Source organism: Lepus europaeus, chromosome 18, assembly GCF_033115175.1.
Source record: "Lepus europaeus isolate LE1 chromosome 18, mLepTim1.pri, whole genome shotgun sequence".
NCBI classification, from domain to species: Eukaryota; Metazoa; Chordata; class Mammalia; order Lagomorpha; family Leporidae; genus Lepus; species Lepus europaeus.
The window spans coordinates 3,849,952-3,870,119 of NC_084844.1; the positions used below are offsets into that span (position 1 = coordinate 3,849,952).

Below are 20,168 nucleotides of genomic sequence, written 5' to 3' on the forward strand. Positions count from 1 at the left end.
TAACTCCACACGCCCCAAGGCCAGCCCCAACACAACTTTAAAAGAGAGGCTCGGGCCTGGACCCACAGCCCTTGCAGTATGGAGTGGCCTCAGCAGCTCCAGACAACCCCCATCGCACACCACGTTGCCGGTTAACACTCGGCCCTGGGACGTCCACTTCGCTCGTGGAGTAAGTTGTCAACCTGAAGTGGGGCTTAGATGCCTGTGCACCTGGTCCCTGGGTCACAGCCTGGCACAGCACTGAGGCTGTTACAGCTGGGTTGGGTGCAGGGGGGACTGGGACAGGCTCCTGGCTGCTCCTGGAATCCCACACGGGGCTGAGCCTCCCCACACCTCACCAGGCCTGGTGACCAGACTGTTCGGGTTAACAGCCACACTGAAGCCCACAGTGGGCCAGCGAGGGGTCTGGGCAGGCTGGATCCAGATGACCGCAGCGGGAGAGTGGTGCCCCCGCCCAAGACCGCGTCCACCCAGCGCTGGGAGCCTGGCCTTGTCTGGGAAAAGGGTCTCTGCAAATGCAATGAAGTGGAGGCCTTGAGACGGGATCTGCCTCGGGGCCCCGGGGCCGCGCCAGGGAAAGGCAGAGGAACATCTGGGACACGGAAGATGAGCCTGTGACAGGGCAGGCAGCCACAGGCCAAGGAGCACCAGCCAGCACCAGCGGCCCCCCAGGAGCCTCCCAAGGAGCCAAGCCCGGCAACGCCTTCATCTGGGGTCCCTGGCGTCCAGAATTGAGGGCTCTGAGCCCCTCGGTGTGGTACTGGGCAGCCCCAGGACGTCCTTCCAGGAACAAAAGACTCCTAGCAGATGGAAGCTGAGGGCTTGCAGTGCCCACCCAGGCTGGACTAAGAATTCTGGGGCCGGCGCTGTGGCGTAGCAGGTAAAGCCACCATCTGCAGTGCCGGCATCTCCTACGGGCACTGGTTCGAAACCTGGCTGCTCCACTTCCGATCCAGCTCTCTGCTATGGCCTGGGAAAGCAGTGAAAGATGACCCAAGTCCTTGGGCCCCTGCACCTGTGTGGGAGACCCAGAAGAAACTCCTGGCTCCTGGCTTTGGATGGGTGTAACTCCAGCCATTGGGGCCATGTAGGGAGTGAACCAGCAGATGGAAGACACCTCTGCCTCCTTGTAACTCTGCCTTTCAAATAAATACATAAATCTTAAAAAAAAAAAAAAAAAAAAAAAAAAAAAAGAATTCCCCAGCAGGTTCAGACGACGAGAGAGGCGGCAGAGCAAGGGGACGAGGGAGCAGGTGAGGACCCAGGGGCCTCCAGCTCCACGCTGGACCCTGGGAAAGCGCAGCCCAGACTCCTGCAGGCCCTCCCCGGCCCGGCCTCCGGCTCACCCACTCGGCCGTCCCCACCCTCCCCGAGGCCCCCCTGGGCGGAGTAACAGCCCCGGGTGGAAAGTTCTCTTGCAGATCTGCCGCCTGCTGCAGCCACGCAAGATAAAACCACTCCATCTGCAAAAGCCACAAAGCCAGGCCAGGCCAGAAAACCCGACCCTGCCCGGAGGAGTGGCCTGTCGGTGACTCACGGCCCAGCTGACAAGCCCCCAGGCATCTTCCCAGGCTGGGCTGGGGGAGGGCAGCCTCAGCCCTGGCTACAGCGAACCCCAGGGCCCAGCTCACACCCCAGACAGCAGGAGAGAGCGGGTCTGAGGACCCCCGAGGCTGCTGGCACCTGCCCAGAGCCCCCCTCCCCCAAGCCGTGAGAACCACGTGGCCTCCAAGGGGGGACCACACCTCTCCCACCAAGCCCTCCAGGAGAGTAGCCTCACCCACCAGCCCAGGGAGCAGGAAGCGCATCACAGCCTCGTCTGGAACCCGGCGGGTGGGGCATCTGGCCAGGCAGACCTCTGTCCACACAGGCACAGCGACCTCCTCACCCACCACCAGCGGGCACGGGTGGGGACCGGAGCAGCTGCCCCACTGCCTGGCTGTGGGGCTGAGGGGCCCAGGCCAGTGGGTGCAGCCAGCGGGAGGGAGCCCCCCACCGCCCAGGGGCGGGAACGTCGCCTCGGGGCCCTGCTGGCCCAACTCCTGCCCTTTACAGACAGGGAAACTGAGGCACAGGGCTGCTCCAGGTCACCCAGCAGGGTCTGGGTGGGAGCTCTCCCCGGGGCTGGCAACGGGCTGGCCAGTGTGAGGAACGCATCAGGAAATAAGGAAACAGCGCGGGCATTCTGCTCTCATCCCTAGGCTGGCCGGGTTACAGCTGAGCTTGGAAGAGAACGCGCAGAAATCCAATGGGCACCCACCGGCAGCGCCCGTCTTTCAGCCAGGCACGTCCCGGGGGAAGGGCCCGGCTCCGCCGCTGCTGAGCCGTCCTGGCTGGGGGCACCAGTGGGCAGAGCGGCCGAGAGGCACACTTGGCCCGTGTCAAGACTCCCTGCTCAGTTTGTGAAAAGCTCCTGTAATCCGGCCAGCCTGGGAGGTCCCACACGTGGTCACTGCTTCCGGTTCCCCGGGGCTGGACCCGAGGCTCCCTAGGCCTCTGCAGGCCAGCAGACCAGTCCGACTGGGGCAGCTGGCTCACGTCTGCCGGGGCCACTCCGCACACGCCCCGCCACCCAGGCCCAGCAAGGGTCTCCTAGCAGCCCGCACCTGCAACCTGAGAACACAGGGAACCCCGGCTCTGCAGCCACCCATCCCCCACTGAGCCCCCCGCCCAGCTCAACACAGACGAGAGGGGCTTTCAGCCATCCCTGTCGCTGCCCCCCCCCCGGGGTCTGACTGCTGTGCTCAGCTATGCACACACGTAGACACATGTGCAGACACATGTACACACACACATGCATACACACACACCCCCACTGTCATCAGGACCCCAGGCATCCCCTCCCTCCGGGGCCGCCACCCCAGTCCTGACGTCACTTCAGGAGTCCAAGCAGGCCCAGGAGCATGGGGGGGGCTGTCTTTCAGAAGAGCGGCAGAGGTGGCCTTCCGCCCCCGGCCCCTTGGGGGACGCCCCCAGCACACACAAGTGGCAGCCGACAGGGTGGCTGGTGCTTGTGGGGTGACACTCAGCCCCGCGTGGCCCACAGGTCACCCCAGGTCACGGAAGCCAGAGTGGGGCTCATGCCCTTAGGATGCCCCCACGGTATGCACCCCTGCACCTGGCCAAGGGGGGTGCCCGTGAGCGACAGGCGCCGTCCTCAGCGGGAAATGCTGATGCTGGTGTCAGGAGGCTCGGCTGGGACGGCAAGTTTCCTCCTTGTTGGTTTGGGTCCCTCCCCCCGTCCTGTGCCGGCTCCTGCCCGGACTGCGGACGAGGGCGTCCACACGTGCACGCACACGCACACACGCACGCCTCCTCTGAGCGCCTGGAGCTCCCGCCTATGTAATCACCGGCCAGGGAGCCCAGAAACGCTACTGGAGGAAGGAGACCGGCGCCCTTGGGGGCCGACTCCGGCTGGCAGCAAAGCGCAGACCAGAGGGTGGACGCCGGCCGCAGGGCCCCCGCCCCGCCCCAGGTCTCCTCTCAGCAGCACGGCGCCCGTGGGGGGCCCGAGTGGCACGGGGGAAAGTGCCAGAGCGGCAGTGGCGAGGGCAGGGGGACCGGGTTTCCGGCTTTGGGAACGGCGGCATTGCGTCCCCTGAACCGAGATCAGTCAATGAGAAAAATTTCCATGAAAGTGACCCTTGGGTGCTTATTTCCCGAGCCCCAAGAAAGGTCCGAGTTCTGGGCAGTGGGCGCAGGGCTGGGGCAGGGGCGCGTCGTCTGCCTACCTGTGATCCGGTCCCTGTCCATCCCTGCGGAGCCGCTGGGCAGCAGCGCGGGAGTCCCGGCGTCGCCTGCTCGCAGGAGTCCTCCGCCCCGTCCTCACCCCGTCGCCCTCCCTCTCTCTGCCTCCTCCTCCTCCTCCTCCTCCTCCTCCTCCTCCTCCTCCTCCTCCTCCTCCTCCTCCAGAGACACTCTTTGTCTGGTCTAATTCCTTCAATCTGTTGCAATCACAAATGCATCCAAATTACCACATTTCCATGTGCTGCTCATGTGTAGCGCCATCAAGTAGCACTGTGTGCCTTCGAAACGGGAGGAGAGAGGAGGCGGCAGGGAGCCCGAGCCGGAGCTGGGCCTCGGGGGCACCCGGCAGCCCCCAGGGTCCTCCCCACGCGCGGGGACAGCCGCCTGGCGCTGCCTGCGCTGGCTGCCGAGCCCGGCGTGCAGCTTCCGGCGCGCGCGGCCGCCTCTCTCCACCCCCTCCAGCCCCCGCCGCCCCGTTTTAATATCCACTTGGAGATGCTTAACTTAGCTGCTCGGAAACCAACTCGCAGAGTCAAATTCCTGGCGACTTCCAAAGTCTTTCATTTTCCCCGGCCCAGGGTCTGAGCGTTTAAAAAGCCTGGCTCCCGCCCGCCCGCCTGCCTGCCTCCCGCCTGCACCCCGGTCTGGGCGGACCGAGAGAAGCTCCTGGCACGCGGACCCAGGACGAACCCTAGGCAGCCACCCCTGTCCCGCCAGCCTGCGGTGACACAGGGAGCTGCTGTCCCCACCCCGGCCGGGACTTCCTGGAAGATTCCTGCCACACAGGCATGAGTCAGTGCCGCCTCGGCTGTCCCCTGGGAGGGGCAGGTCCTCCTGCCGCACATTCCCCACGCTCCACGCCGCTCTGGGAACACAGGGCCGGGCTGGGGCCCCTGCTGCTCGCCAGGGGTCGCGGGGGCTGCTGACCTGGCCAGCGGGGTGGTGCCCACCAGCACCTGGCCAGGCTCAGGGGGCTCGGCAGAGTAGGCGGGAGAGCTTGGGGCAGGGCCTCTGGGCGGGTGGGGGAGGGCCCAGCTCCCTGCTGTAAGGGCTCACTGAGCCCCGGGAGCCAGGCGGCTTGTGGACGGCAGAGCCTATTTAAAGAACGTGTGTGTCTGTGCCAGCACCGAAACGCCGCGATTCCCTGCGAAGTCCAGATGGTCAGCTTCCCGCGGGAAGGGGAAGCCGCCCGCCGGCCCCACCGCCCCCACCGCCCCTGTGCGCAGGCCCACCGCCTGCCTGCCCTGGGAGCGGGGGCTGGGGGCCTCTGCGGGACAGTCCCGCACCTGAGGCCTGGTCCACACACAGCTCTCAGCCAGGCGACACAAAGGCCTCGTAATGCCACTTCAGGCCCTGTCCCGCCCCTGCCTGGGACAGGACCCCCAGCACAGTGTGGGCAAGACATCCTCTTAGGGGACAGGCCCTTCCCTGGGAGGCTGCAGGACAGCAGCGAGAGGCTGGGGGGAGGGGCTGATAGCGGCCCCCAAAGACATCAGGCCCCAACTGTGCACCTGCAAACACAACCTGATTTGCAAAAAGCCTCGCATCTGTGTTGAGGGAAGACCTTGAGCTGGGGCCAGAATCCTGGGCTCTCTGCAGAGGGTCCCTAACCGCCCTCCTGTCGGAGCCCAGGGGGAGCCCAGGGAAGGCGGAGCAGAGAGAGCCCGGAGGTGGACAGATGGGACCACAGGCCAAGGAGTGCCCGGAGCTACCAGAAGCCGGAAGAGGAAGACAACGGACTCTTCCCAGGAGCCCCCCAGGGAGCGTGGCCCGGACTTGCGGCCCCCAGGAGCAGGCCCTTGAGGGCACACGGGTGTTGTTTTAACCCACCCCAGTTCGTGGGAACCCGTGGCCTCCGCCAGCGGGCACGGGCGCGGGGGCCCGGCCAGACTCGGCCGGCTCTGTTGCTTTCTTTCTGTGCGGAACCAACCACTAACCATCGCTGACTCAGAGTGGGGGAAAGCACAGAGGGGCGGGGCTTGTTTACTCAATCTCTTTTCTGACTTTGAAAAAAATAGTCCTTCTTGGCTTTTCTGATTATAAATGCAATCATTTGTATTAAGTTTAGAAACTGCACACCACATAGGAGGGGAAACCTGGGCCGCCCCAGCACCAGCTCCCGCCGCGGCGGCCAAGGCCCCCGGGGGCCTCAGAGCTGGCCGGCCGGGGTGGCGCCGCATGGCCAGGCAGGGGCAGGCGTGCAGGCTCCGGCCTTCTCTGCGTGGTTGGTGCAGCTGCTGGCGGCCTGATCTCTGGTGTTCGCGGCATCGTTTGGCTCAAGGTCCACTTCGCCGCCGTGCCGACGAATCCAAGCATTCAGGACATAATTTGAATCCGAAAACCTGGCAGCGCTGCGTGGCTCCGACACGGCCCGCTCAGTCACGAGCCGGCGCAGAGGCAGGGTGCGGGCTGGGGCGAGGCCCGGCGGCGAGGACACAGGGAGCTGCCCTTGCTGCCCGTGGGGTTGTAGCCTCAGTGTCGGCGCTAAGGGGGCAACAGGCAGGCCAGACCCGGGGCGCCGAAGTGGGACCACGAGGCCCGTGGGCACTTTAAACACGGCGAGCGGTTCTGCCCACGGGGCCTGGCCTGGCCTAACCCAGCTCCTCCCAACCTGGACCCAGGCCTGCTGTCCAGGGGGCTGGGCCCTCAGGGCCACAGCTCCGGAATGCTCTGGGTGATCCAGACCCGTGAGCTCCCGGCCACTCCAGCCTGCACAAACCTACACCCGTGACCTGCACGCCCTGGCCACCTGCTTTGTGACGTCACCATCGCCAGCTGGGAGCTCCTCCGGATGGAAACGAGGGCTTGCCAGGCACAGACCCCACGTGGAGAAGCAGCCGGGAGTCCAGGCAGGGGGAGGAGGAGGAGGGAGGTCACCCCACAGGGGCGGGCAGGGGGAGGAGGAGGAGGGAGGTCACCCCACAGGGGCACTATGCGGGCAAAGCTGGACTGCCCAGCTCCATTCCCCACCGGGGCCTGGGACGCGGCTCCTTCCCAAGACCCAGCCAAAGGCCGCCTCTGCCAGGAAGCCTTCCCTGACTGCCCACTCCTCCCTCCTGCTCTCCCCCAGACACAGCCTGGCCCTGGTGGACAATCCCACCACCGCAGCCTCCTGGTAAGAATCCCTCCCTCCTCAGTGGGGACTCATGCCCCAGGCAGAAAACGCTGGCAGACAGAGCCCCACGCCCACGCAAAGCGGGGAGGCTCTTCCCCCACCCACAGCTCGCGGCACTGGGCACTGTTGAGCATCCCAACGGCCAAGCACCCAGCTGGGAGGGGACAAAATCATGCCTGGGGCGGGGCAGCGTTTGGCTCAACAGCGAAAACCCAGCCTGGAACACCCACAGCCCCTATCGGAGTGACTGGTTCAAGTCCCAGCTCTGCTTCTGATCCAGCTTCCGGCTGATGGTTCAAGTACTTGGGCCCCATGTGGGGGACCCAGATTGGGATCCAGGCTCCAGGTTTCAGCCTGGTCCTGCCCTGGCTGTTGTGAGCGTTTGGGGAGTGAACCAGGGAGCCCGATTCTCTCTCTGCCCTTCCGAGGCCAGCGCTGAGGTGCAGCGGGTGAAGCCGCTGCCTGTGACGCTGGTACCCCACGTGGGCGCCGGTTCGAGTCCCGGCTGCTCCACTTCCGGTCCAGCTCCCTGCTATGGCCTGGGAAAGCAGCCGAGGATGGCCCAAGTCCTTGGGCCCCTGCATCCAGCTGGGAGACCTGCTAGAGGCTCCCGGCTCCTGGCTTCGGGCCGGCTCAGCTCCAGCCACTGCGGTCATTTGGGGGGTGAACCAGTGAATGGAAGCTCGCTCTCTGTCTCTCCCTCTCCCTCTCTCTAACTCTGCCTTTCAAATAGATAAATCTTTAAAAAAAAAAAAAAAGCAAAAAATTAACCAAAAAATGTGCCCAGTGTCCCCAGGGTGGCCTGAACTCCCAACACCGGCCAGGCGCCGGCGTAGCAGACTGGGCGGGAGAGCAGGCACGCCTGCAGGTGACTGTGCCGTGGGCAGCAGGGCCCCAGGGCAGGCCCAGCGAGCAGTGGGGAGGGGCACTCTGTGGAGCTCTGGGCTCTGATCTCCCCCCAACCCTCCGGCGCTCCTCCCCGGATACAGGGCTCCGTGCGTCCCCACAAGCGACCTACGCAAAGGCCGTGACCTCTCACTCTAAAAAAACACAGTTTCTCTGCTCATTTCCTGTTCCTGCCCAGACTCCACCGCTCACGTCTGCTTCCCTGGATGAAACACAAAAGGCGCTCGGCCCCGGCCCTCCCGCTGACCCAGCCGCGGCCACGGCTACCGTACCTGCCAGCAGGGCGGGCAGCGGGCCGAGACCCCCGGGAGCCGGCGGCCGCCTGCATTCCTCCGAGCGCTCGCTCCACTGCCTGTGCCGTGAGGTCCGGCTGCGCCTACAGAAATACGACACTGGCGCTCTGTGCCTGGGGGCCGCCGTGGGGCTCACCGGCTGCCTTGGCCAGCCTGCTGCCCCGGGAGCCCTTCCAGCTCTGTGTGCAAGGAAGCCGAGACAACGGGGAGAAGCGGCCCAGACGGGGCCGGATTCCACCGTGTGCTCACGGCCCTCGTGCTCGGCCACCCGTGCCACACATCGCAGGCCGCAGCCCTCCTGGGGCCAGAGCTGGCACGTCGGCCTTAGTGGGGGCCACGGTCTGTTCGGCCAGAGAAATGGGGGCGGGGGAGCAGACACGGGGCCTTGTGGAGCTGGCCCAGGGCGCCAGAGCCTCCCCGAGAGCTGGCGTCTCTGACTTCCCCCGCGAGCCCAGCCTCTGTCCTGCTCGGTGCTGGATGCACAAGGAGGCGGAGGAGCCAACGCAAAGGCGACCTGAGCCGGCAGTGCGCTGAGAGCTGTGCGCTGCGAGATCAGTGTCACGTGTCTGCTGGGTTCCAGACACGCTTTGCACGTACGTTGATGATATACATGCCAATGGCACACGTGCTAGGTTCCACACACCCTTTCCATCTCTGTCGCTAGTTCACACGCCAATGGCACACACGCCTGGGGCTGCCTCTCCCTCCCCCAGAGGGCAAACAGGCGGAAGGAAGCCGAACCTCCTTCAACCGACCTCACGGTCCCCAGGCCTCTCCTCGCCATAGTGACCGCCTGGGGGTGCCACTGCAGGGGCCAGCTGCCCGGCAGGATGACAGGTGGGGGCAGCCTTATCCTGGAGCCTGGGGGGGGGGAGCGGCGCAGGAGAGGGGGTGTGAGTGCACCTGCAGCACAGGGAGCCGCAGGGCTGGTCCCCGCCCGCCCGCCCGCCCGGGGAGGCCGGAGCCCTTGGGGCCGGGAAGGAGGAGGCAGGGCTAGGCTGGGAGGCAGCAGCGAATCGTCACCGGCCAGGGACTCAAGGCTTGGAGTTTGTTTGGAAATGGGGGGGGGTCCTGGGGTCAGTGATTGGGTGTCCTCTGTCACCAACTTGGTGACAGCCCCCCGAATGTTGGCCGTGGAGGAACCTGCAGAGGGGGGATGAGTGGGGAAGGGAGCAGCCAGGGGTCCCAGGAGGGACGGCAGGGGCCTGACCAGGACTCGGCCAAGGTCACAGGCGGCCCAAGGGGCACTGGGGTGGGGGTGAGTTGATGAGATCTTGGCCGCCTGAGGGTTCTGGGGAGGCTGAGACCCTGCTTGGGTACTTGGGGAGCAGGAGTGGTGGGGCTCGGTGGGTAGGGGCAGAAGTCAGGAGCGAGGCCCCGTGGGGGCCCCAGGGCAAGATCTTAGGGTGGCAAAGATCCAGGGCTTTGCCCAACAGCGGGCACAGGGCACCTGGTGTTACTGAACACCCTGCTGTGCACAGGCAGTGAGGCCCAGTGCAGGGCAGTGCCCTGGGGAAGAAGTGGGAGTGAGTGACGGCCCCTCCGCACCTGCTGTCCACTGGAGACGCGGCAGCAGTATTGGGCTGAGGGCTCACGGGGCGAGGAGGAGGAGAGGGGCGGGGGTGGGGGAGCAGGTTTTGTACCTCCTTGTGTCTGCGTGCCCCCTCAGCGCAGAGACAGCAGTGTCTCAGGCAAGGCCTCCGGGGGGCGGGACGCCACGGTCCACAGCGGGGGGCTGGGGAGGTGGGGTGGGTGCCGGGGACCTTGAAACAAGAACTTGCCTCTCCCCCAGTCTGGGGGCCTGCGGTCAAGATCAAGGGGTCAGCAGAGCCAGGCTCCCTCCCGCGGGCCCAGGGGAGGGTCCTGCCCTGACTCGACTCCTCCCAGGCACATTCCGGGGTCCCAGGGCTCTGTCCTCTCTGTGCCCGCACTGCTTCTCGCGAGGACCCCAGTGGTGGGGCTGAGGGCCACCCTGATCCAGAGCGACCTCATCCATCTCCATGTCTATTTCCAAGCCAGCCCACGATCTGAGGTTCTGGATGGACAGGAACAGGGGTGAGGGGAGCAGGATTCAGTGTGGGGAGAGATAAGGGGCAGGGCAGGCCGAGGACCAGCGGGGCCCGCAGCACACCGGATGCCGGAGCAGGCGGACAAGGCTCCAGGGTTCAGCTCAGGCACAGCCCAGGGGACGCCGTGTGCACCGTGGGAACCGGGGCAAGGGTCAGCCGGAGACCGAGCGAGGCAGAGACAGCGGGCGAGTGCAGGAGCAGAAACCAGAAAGCTGGCACGCGGGCACTATGGCAACAGTTAGGAGGTGGGCGTCCCTACTGCCCCGCCGAGCCACTGGGGGAAATATATACATGCATGGGACATGCATGTGCACGGGACACGCTTGCAAGAATGTCCCAGGAGTGTCTACAACAAGGAAACCCCCATTGCGGTCCACCCACTGGCCAGAGGGTAGACAGACTCGGCCTCTCCCACGATCACGGGTGCCCGAAATGAATGAACCAAGCCGCATGGGTCGACGGGGATGGATCACAAAGCCCGCCGCATGTGAGCAGGCACGGCGGCCGCTGACGCAGGGAGGGTGGCCCTGGCGCGACACTGGCGACATTTGTGATGAGACGGGCACATTCCAGGTCCCTGCTCGGCAGGAGGGGAGGGGTGGAGAGGGTCCCCCGGGGGCTCTTCCACCCCTGTTCTGTCTCCTCACGGGGGTCTTATTCCATTCATGGCATGTTTAACAGATCTAGCAACTCCAGCTTTAGGTAAGGGACAGGAAGGGAGTGAGCTCAGCGCGGGGCTGACTGGCGGTGCCCTCTGAGGGACCGTGGCTCGCACCAGAGCGGCCACCCCGGCCAGGTCCCAAACACGACCTCGGGGACTCAGCAGAGGAAGCACGAGGGGTCCTTGCCAGCCTGGAGAGGAGATGGGGTCAGCCCAGGCAGGGGGCCAAGGTCTGGCCGCATGGAGGCCGGGAGGGTGAGGAGAGAGCGGCTCAGGTGGCGCACACAGAGGCACCGCGTGTGCCAGCAGATCCCCGGCAGGCAGCACTGGGCACAGCAAATTATGCCCTAGGTTTCCAAGCCGGGCCGAGGGGGCGCTGCCAAGTGCTGACAGCACAGAACCAGCCAGGCGACACAGGGGCGCGACAGGACTGTGTCCCCATAGCCCGGGGTGCCAGCCCCCCGACACCTCACAGCCCTACAGCCTTGGGAGGCCCCCCCAACTACCCCCTTCCACGGCGAGCCAGCCGGCAGAGACGCACGAGGGCAGGGAGCGGGGCCCTGGACTCCAGGGCTCAGACACTCACAGCAGCGGGCGGTGCAGTGGTTGGCGGTCCCTCGTGGCTGCGGTGGGCGGGGCGCTCCGGAACCACAGGCAGCCACTGAATCATTCGCCACCCCCCCCGCCTTCCCCTTCCCACACCCAGACCCGCCCTGCACAAGGGGCCTCCCACACGCTCCTGTGGACGTCCCAGCTCGTACATCTGCAGGCTGCCCCCCCCGCCCTGTAACCTACGTGCCACGAGGCACCACCCATGCCACCTCCACTGCCACCCCCGCTGTCCAGAGAGAAGAGCCGCCCCCAGCCACTCCGTGGCCCCCGGCATCAGCCCACCCCCAGGGGAAGGAGCCAAGGAGTCTCGGGAACATTTTGGGAACACAATCCTAGGGTCCCAGGTGGCCATCTCACCGCCACCTGTCAATACTCAGTGGCGATTAGCCGAAAACCTATTTAATAATTCTATGCAAATGAATGTCTAAAGTGAGCTTAAATGTCGTATTTCCGGGAGTGAAGACACCCACGGCCCACAGTCAGGAGCCAGAAACTCCACATTTGGTCTCCTACGTGAGTGGCAGGGCCCCAAGCACTTGGGCCGTCCTCCGATGCCTTCCCAGGCCGTTAGCAGGGAGCTGGATCGGAAGCGGAGCAGCCGGGACTTGAACCGGCACTGGGACATCGCGAACTGCTCTGCCACGACACCAGCCCCTCAGCACATTTTCACACGCGTTCTGCACGTGGGCGTTCTGACTCCCGTGGCTAGTGGCTTCCTTCCTGCCGCCGGTCCGGCACGGCCACCAGACAGGGCTGGGCAGAGGAGGGTGGCTCTGGGCGGGCCAGCAGCAGCCCTGATCCACAGAGGAGCCAGCTGCATGTTTTCCCTCTGTGTCGTTGTCTAACTCTTGCCCACAGTCTGCTCCCTGAGGCCCCTGCCTTGTCCATATCACACCTGCCCCTCCCCGGAGCCCAGCACCTGGACACAGTGTGGGCTCCCTAGGGGTTTGCCCTCTCCTAGGGCAGGCGAGTGCCCGACAGAGCAGGGGCCACCAGAAGGCACACGTCCCAGGCCTGGTCACAGGGGAGTCGGCCAAGAAGCACAAGATGAGCTCTGGGACAGTAGAGCCTGCAGCAGCCACCCGGGCCAGGTCTGGGGGCCCCGGGACTCGGGGGAAGAAGGTGCACCAAGCCCAGGTGGGCGTCAGGGAGGAAGGAAGACCCTGCCCAGGAGGGCCCACGATGGCCGGTGGAGCCCCTGAGCCTGTGACGGCTCTGCTTGGGCAGTGGGGTGGGGGAGGGTCACCTTCGGCCCCCTCCCACTGGCTGTCGGGGAAAAGCTTCCAACACACTAAAAAGGCAGAGCGACCAGCACAGTGACCGGTCCAGGAGCCCACTCTGTACGCCCGGATAACGCGGCCAGGTTTGCTCCCCCGCCAGGAGCAGAGCGACCAGCACAGTGACTGGTCCAGGAGCCCACTCTGTACGCCCGGATAACGCGGCCAGGTTTGCTCCCCCACCAGGAGCGGCCGCGGTCCTGCAGGGCCACCTGGTGCCGGCCACCCTTACACAGTGCACCTGCTCCCCCGGCGCACACTCCCGCTGCGTCCAGACCCACTCCCACTGCGTCCACACCTGTTCCCCCGGCGCCCGCTCCCATGGCGTCCAGACCCACTCCCTCGGCGTCCACACCCGCTCCCACTGTGTCCACACCTGCTCCCTCGGTGCCCACTCCCACGGCGTCCACACCAGCTCCTGCTGCGTCCACGCCCACTCCCACTGTGTCCACACCCGCTTCCGCTGCGTCCGGCACACCCAGGCCCTCTGCCCCAGTGGGTAGCTGCCGCAGAGGTGGGCCATCCCCACCTACACGGGGACAGTGCTGGCGGTGGTGGGCCTGGGAACCCCTGCGTCCATGACCATCATTGCTGGCACCTTCCTGGGTGCTGGACAAGTAGCCCCACTCCCCAGGAGGCCAGCTGGGGACTCTGGTCCTGACGGGCTGAGGCAGACCGTGCCACTTACCTGGGCCAGAGGGGTCGCCGAGCCTCCGGAGCCGGCCGCTGGGGGTCCGAGTGACTCCTGGAGACAGAGACAAAGGGCAGAGGTCACGCCGGGCCCCTAGGATGCTCTCTCCGGGTGGATGGGGGGTGTCCTCACCTCTGAACCTGCCAGGGGGTCCTTCTGGGGTGAGAGGCTTGCTGCTTCCCAGGTACCCCTGGGGCATCAGACACCTGTAGCCCAGAGTGACGCCAGCCACCCACCTGGAGGCAGGCACCGAGCCAAAGCCTCCATACACCCTGGCTGCCGGGTTCTGCAGGTGAGGGCGCTGAGCGCCAGTGGGCTCGAGTCACCAGCCGAGTCCCACGAGCCCGAGTCCATCCAGTTCTAAAGTCTGATGATACCGGGACCATCGCGGGGTGGAGACAGGGCCTGGGGCGCAGCCAGAGCCCCTGCGACCCAAGGCTGCCTGTTCATGAACGGCACTGCCTTGCACTGGAGGCAGCCCAGGGTCAGGTGGGGCCAGGCGGGGTGGGGGGGTGAGGGAGGAGCTGGTCCGCCCCTCCCCACCGCGCCAGCAGGGGTGCAGAACCGCAGCCCGGATTAAGGCAGCCTCGTGCTGCACGCGATCCCTCTACCCGCTCATGCCCCACGGCGGGCAAGTCGTAACTGGAAGAGATTTGCCAAGGTGCTGAGCTGGGAGAAAAGGTGCCTGGGGGAGCAGCCGGCGCCACCACTGCCAGGGCACGGCACCAGGCTGGTGGCACGCGCTCCAAGGAGCAGCAGGAAAGCAGGGAGGCCTCCAGGAGGCAGCCAGGACCCGCCGAGCCTGGACGGAGCACCAGGCGGGCACTGCGGTGCCCCCACCACCCCCGCCTGCCTGGGCTCTGTGACTTCCGGTTCACTCCCTTCATGGAGCCAGCATCCCGGGAAGGCAGACGCTGCTGCCCCCATTTCACAGATAAGAAAACGGAGGCCCAGGGAGCTCAGCAAACTGCCAAAGGTCACGCAGCTGCTGGCCAGCCAGACCCAGCCTCAACGGTGACCCCATGTGGCCAGGCCAGGAGCGCCCTGGCCCAGAGCTCACTGGCTCCAATCTGATGGGGGACTGCTGGGTGACAGGGAGCCCACCAGGAGACCCGGGGACTCCAGCTCAGGGCTGCTGGACAGAGAGGCTGACCACAGCCTTAGATGTGGGGAGGAGGCAGAAGGGCAGGCACCTGGCACCCACGGCTAGAAGGGGCGGCCCCGCCCCCGAAGCTGAGAGCAGCAGCCACAGCTGTGACCCCCCCACACCTGACCGCACAGAGTGACCAGGGGCAGTATGGCCACCCGTCCTACCCCCCCACGCACGCCCCCAGTGAATGACCTGCAGCTCAGCTGTGTGGGGCGGGTCAGCTGTGGCCCTAATACGTGCTCCCGAAATGGAAACACGATGCGGTGAGCACCGGCCAGCCCATCCCAGGAGCAGGGCCTGGGCGTGCCGGTGCACTGAGTCACTTCCCACCAGGAAGACCTCTCCGTGGGGGGTGCCAGGGACGCAGGCTGCCCTGTCCTCCCCCAGGGCACTGGACACCCAGCCCTGCCCGGAGGCCCCCGGACGCGGAGGAAAACATCGCAGTGTGTGTCTTGGGTTTCTGGGGGGGGGGGGGAATCTTGCTTCAGTGACACTATTTTCTTTTTCTGATTTCCCAAAATGGGGGCCTGGTGCCAGGCAGCTCCTGGCACAGGGAGGCTGCACAGCACGCTCGGTCGACACGAGCAGGGGACCGGAGCCACCTCCTCATCCAAGCCGGGGTCTGAGTCCAGCAAGGAGGTAGCTGGGAGGGACTCGGAGGCATCCGACGACTCAGCGGTTCCGGCGGAGTTGAGCTATTTTTATGGGATTTTAAAATAAAACACATGGCGAAGAGGGGGTGACGTGAAACCGAGCCGCCTGGAGCCGTCCCAGAGCAAATCACCAACCCAGCGGTCCAGGAGGCAGCCGAGTCCAGAGCCCGACGATCCGGGTTCGAATCCAGACGGCCCCCTCCGCGCCCGGCTGGGAACCGACTTCTACATTCCACGTCTCGGCTCACCACCGGCCAGTGGGGTCGGAAGGGGTGTGTCCTCGCGAGGTTATTAGATCAAATGAACGCTTAGTGCGGTGCCCGGCACAAAATAAACACCCCATCAAAGATAGCGCTCTCGCATCATTACAATCATCACGCAGGATACGCCTGTTATTAGATCACGCCAGCCACGTACACCAGCCTGGCCCAGGGCTCTGTAATTAGGAATTCACAAAGCTTGGCCGACAGGTTGCTACAAACCTAGAGCTGCTGCCCCGGCCCTGGAGCCCCCTCCCCGCCCTCCAGGGCAAGGGCACGCTGGAGGGGGCAGCTCCCTGGATCCAGGGGGTTCCCGGGACCACCCCCGCTTGTGCCTGGTCACCTGGGCCATGGCGAAGGCCTCCTGGTCAGGGTTCAGCGACCCCAGGCCAGCGACAAACATCAGTGGGATTTGCTGTGCGCAGGCTCTGAGGTCAACACACTGGGCTGTGACCTGACAGACCCGCCCAACCTGTGAGCGCAAATAAACCGCCCTCCCGTGGCTTGTCCTAGGCACTGCGCTAAAACGACACAGGGCTTGTCGGTCCTTGGGGAGACCGGCGACAGGCGACACAAGGCAGTGACCCAGCCCGGCCCCGACTGGCATCTAGACACACGGCAAGGAGCTGGCTTGCTGCGGTTTTAGCCGGATTTGGCTCCTGAACGCGTGCAGATGCTGAATCCCCAAAGTCAGAAATCAATGGTACTGGGGCCGGCGCTGTGGTGTGTGGGGTAAAGCCACCGCCTGCAGTGCCGGCATCCCATATGGGCGCCGGTTCGAGTCCCAGCTGCTCCACTTCTGATCCAGCTCTCTGCTGATGGCCTGGGAAAGCAGTAGAAGATGGCCCACGTCCTTGGGTCCCTGTACCCACATGGGAGACCTGGAAGAAGCTCCTGGCTCCTGGCTTCAGCCTGGCCCAGCCCTGGCCATTGCGGCTGCTTGGGAAGTGAACCAGAGGATGGGAGCTCTCTCTCCGGCTCTTCCTCTAACTCTTTCATATAAAATAAATCTATTTTTTTTCAGTGGAGATAAACCCGATTTCAATGTCCCGGAGGTGGGTTGTAAAAGCTTCCTCCGCGCCAGCCCCGCCCCTGCCGGCACCTGTGAGCCAGCCACAGCCTCTCCCTCCCCCCCCAGCAGGGTCACACGTATTCCACTGCAGTGACCGAGCTGACCGACACAGAGGGCTGGAGGTCCCAGGGAGGGGGCAGGGTGGCCACGGGCAGGGGAGGAGCCTGGGAGGGCGCAGGAAGGGGGCCCCGCAGGAGTGCTGGTGCGGACCCCCGACTGCGGACCCCCACATCCAAGCCCCCAAAGCCAGGAAAAGGCCAGAGCTCTCATGGCGGCTCCTCCCAAGCCCACCACACACAGCCCCCACCGGGCACGGCAGCCCTGACCGACGGACGACCTGGGGAGCAGAGGACACACACGGCGTCAAAGTCTCTCTCCGGCCAAGGTTCAGAGCTGGAGCCTGCTGGTCCCCGGGCTGAGACAACTGCCCGGGCTCCGAGGGCGTCGACGCTCTCCTGTGTTCCAGCAGACCCCGCCCGTCTCCTCCCGGGGTCTCAGCCCGGACCCCTGGGCGTGGCCAGGGCAGGAGCAGGCATCACCACACCCGGTTCTGCTCCCGGGGTCTCAGCCCGGACCCCTGGGCGTGGCCAGGGCAGGAGCAGGCATCACCACACCCCGGTTCTGCTCCCGGGGTCTCAGCCCGGACCCCTGGGCGTGGCCAGGGCAGGAGCAGGCATCACCACACCCCGGTTCTGCTCCCGGGGTCTCAGCCCGGACCCCTGGGCGTGGCCAGGGCAGGAGCAGGCATCACCACACCCGGTTCTGCTCCCGGGGTCTCAGCCCGGACCCCTGGGCGTGGCCAGGGCAGGAGCAGGCATCACCACACCCGGTTCTGCTCCCGGGGTCTCAGCCCGGACCCCTGGGCGTGGCCAGGGCAGGAGCAGGCATCACCACACCCCGGTTCTGCTCCCACGCCCACGACGCACAGGCCAGGGCGGTGCTCCCCCTATTTCCTCAAAGAGTGATTTTGCAGGAAAAGACGGAAAAACTCGCCACGTACAAACATCCGTCGTCAATCTGGACAAAACTTGACCCCTAGTCTCTTCAGACTCCGGAGCGAGCCCATCCCCCACCCAGGCAAAGGGCAGAAGGGGGGAGGGCAGCCCTGCCTCCTGGGGGGTGGAGGGCCTGAGACGCGGCTCTGGGTCGCACAGCAGTTGCCCCCAGCCCGGCCTTGTTTGCTCACGGAAGCCGTGCGGGGCCGGATCAAAGTCAGGCTGTCCTGTGGGTGCGAGCACTCAAATTCCAGGCTTATCTCCCACAACCCCCCTCTTCCGGTGGCCTCTGCTGTCACGGAGGTGCACATTGGAGGGTGGAGAGGAGATTCCCCGGGCCCCAGGGCCACCTTCCCCCACCTCAAGGCCCACACCTGGGGCTGTGGGCAAAACCAGGGGGCGAGGGGTCTTGGCCTTGACCGCACGAGGGTGTGCTCACCACAGCCTTGGCCTTAAGGCCGGGGCTCTGCTCTGCCAGCCCCTCCTCCAGGGAGAAGCCAGCCGTGCCCCCAGTCGGGAAGAAACAACCAAAAGGAGGCTCCACCTTGGTGCGAGTGCAGCACCCTCGGCCTCTTGCGTTTGGGGTCGGGTTAGGGTCCAGCTGCAGGGGGGGAGCCAGGGAGACCCCGGAGGTGTCACAGGCCACAGTGCCGTGCCTGGAGTAACAGAGCTCTGGGTGCGAATTCTCCAGCTCTGTCTTCTTGGGACGAGTTTTGGCTCTGGGAGCCTCGGTTTCCGCGCTACAAAACGGCTCACGCAACCTCTTCCCAGGCATCTCCGTGCACCAGGCACCGACTGAGGGGCTGCAGACTGGGGGCGACCAGCATGGCCCAGCACCCCCTCGGCAGTGAGCGCACAGCCGGGGAGGGCAGGTGGAGCTCCTGTGTGTGAGGGCACGCTCTGCCTGCACTGGACAGCAGCAGCTACACACCCACTGGCTAAGAGTACTGCCAATCAAAGGCCCACAAAGCCCTCCCCCAGGAGGGTCAGCGGGGAGTGCCAGGGGTTTGGGTCCTCTCAATGGGGTCACCCTAGAAAATACAGGACTTTTTTTTATAAACCTGAGTTTCAGACAAACCACATAATTTGAAGGCATATGTATATTTCAAAATGTTTTGCTGGCCACGCACTAGAAATGAATCCTCATTGATCTAAAATTCAAATGTCATTCGTCCTCTGTGGAGCTGTGGGGGTGTGGATTGGCTGAAAGCCGGGCAGCTCACCAGCAGCTGGCCCGCAGTGCCCTCGGCTCTCCAGGGACGCCCTGCGGCTGGAAGTGACCAGAAGATGAAGGTCTGAGCGCTGACGGTGAGCATCCCAGGGCAGCCCTGGCCTCCAACCCCAGCTTCGCCGCTGTACGGGGTCACCCACGGCTGCGATGGTCAGGAGCCGGTGGCTGGGAGCCCATTCTGGAGCGAGGCGAGGGGTCGGCACCTCCAGGACCCTTGGAGGTGATGAGCTTTTAAAGCCAGTCCAGTGTGGAGTCCACAGCTCCCCAAAGCTCGAGCTGAGAGCCCGGGAAGCAATGAGTTGTAGAAACGGTTAAGTGAGGCATGGCGGGGGTGAGCCACCGTTAGACCGGACAACCGAAGTCAGGAGTAAAGCCAGCCCTCTCCAGTGACCGGAATCTCACACACACACACACACACACCAGGACACCCAGGCCCCCGAGGCCCACTCACAACTCTGGGTGAGACTCTGCTCACACACACACACACACACACATGCACACACACACACACACCCCAGGGCACCCAGGCCCCTGAGGCCCACAAACACCCCTGGGTGAGACTCTGCTCACACACACACACACATGCACACGCACACGTGTGCACACACACACCCCCAGGGTACCCAGGCGCCCGAGGCCCACGCACACCCCTGGGTGAGACTCTGCTCACACACACACACATGCACACACACGCACACGCACACGTGCACACACATGCACACACGCACACACGCGCACACACACACCCCGGGACACCCAGGCCCCCGAGGCCCACCTGAGTTGGGTGAGGGAGCAGTGAGGGTGGTGGGGAGAGAACCAAACAGAAGCCGCCCATCTCCCACCACCACGGGTCCAAGCGCCTCCGAGCCCTCCCAGGCCGAGGTGGAGGTGGCCCCCGGGAGGTCTGAGCTACCTGCACACCAGGAGGACCTGGGACCCCGCCCCAAACCCTTCTCTGCCGCTGTCTCACTCCCCCAAGCAGATGCTGCTCCGGGACGGGTGGGCCCTGGGCCACAGACGAGTGTCCAGCCCGTGGGCAGCCTCAGCTCCCGCTGCACTGACCTCCTGGTACCCAGCAGACGTTAACGCAACAGTGCCTCGTGCAATAAGCAAGATTCACGCAGCCACAGACAAATTTACAAAGTAGAAAGAAGACGCCCAATGTGCAACAGCGACCCCGTTCCTGGGACGTACCCTGTCCCCCCCAACAGCACTGCCTACGGCCTGCTGAGGGCCAAGGACACGCCACACGCCGTGCTGGGCACTGGTGACTTTCAGAGGGGACACACGCTCCCCCTTTTGCGGGTGAAGGACCTGGATGTGGCCCCAGCCTCCTGCCTGACCTGTACCTCCCCCCCACCCCCACGCAGCCTCCCTGCCTCCCATGGAATCCGCCTCGACCGGGCGCATCCAGTCTGCACGGTTGGCTCCATCCC

The 20,168-nt window shown here is 65.2% G+C and overlaps 1 protein-coding gene across 2 annotated transcripts in view; it reads right to left on the reverse strand.

Moving 5' to 3' along the window:
* Positions 1 to 20,168, reverse strand: part of SEPTIN9 (septin 9) — a 136,600-nt gene that overhangs the window by 107,439 nt on the left and 8,993 nt on the right. Inside the window, exon 2 of one of the 2 annotated variants that reach the window (XM_062215569.1) lies at positions 13,369 to 13,425. In XM_062215569.1, the coding sequence (XP_062071553.1) occupies positions 13,369 to 13,425 (57 nt within the window). Of the gene's footprint in view, positions 1 to 3,731; positions 3,833 to 13,368; positions 13,426 to 20,168 lie in introns of those variants that run through there. The other variant, XM_062215571.1, reaches the window with a different exon arrangement.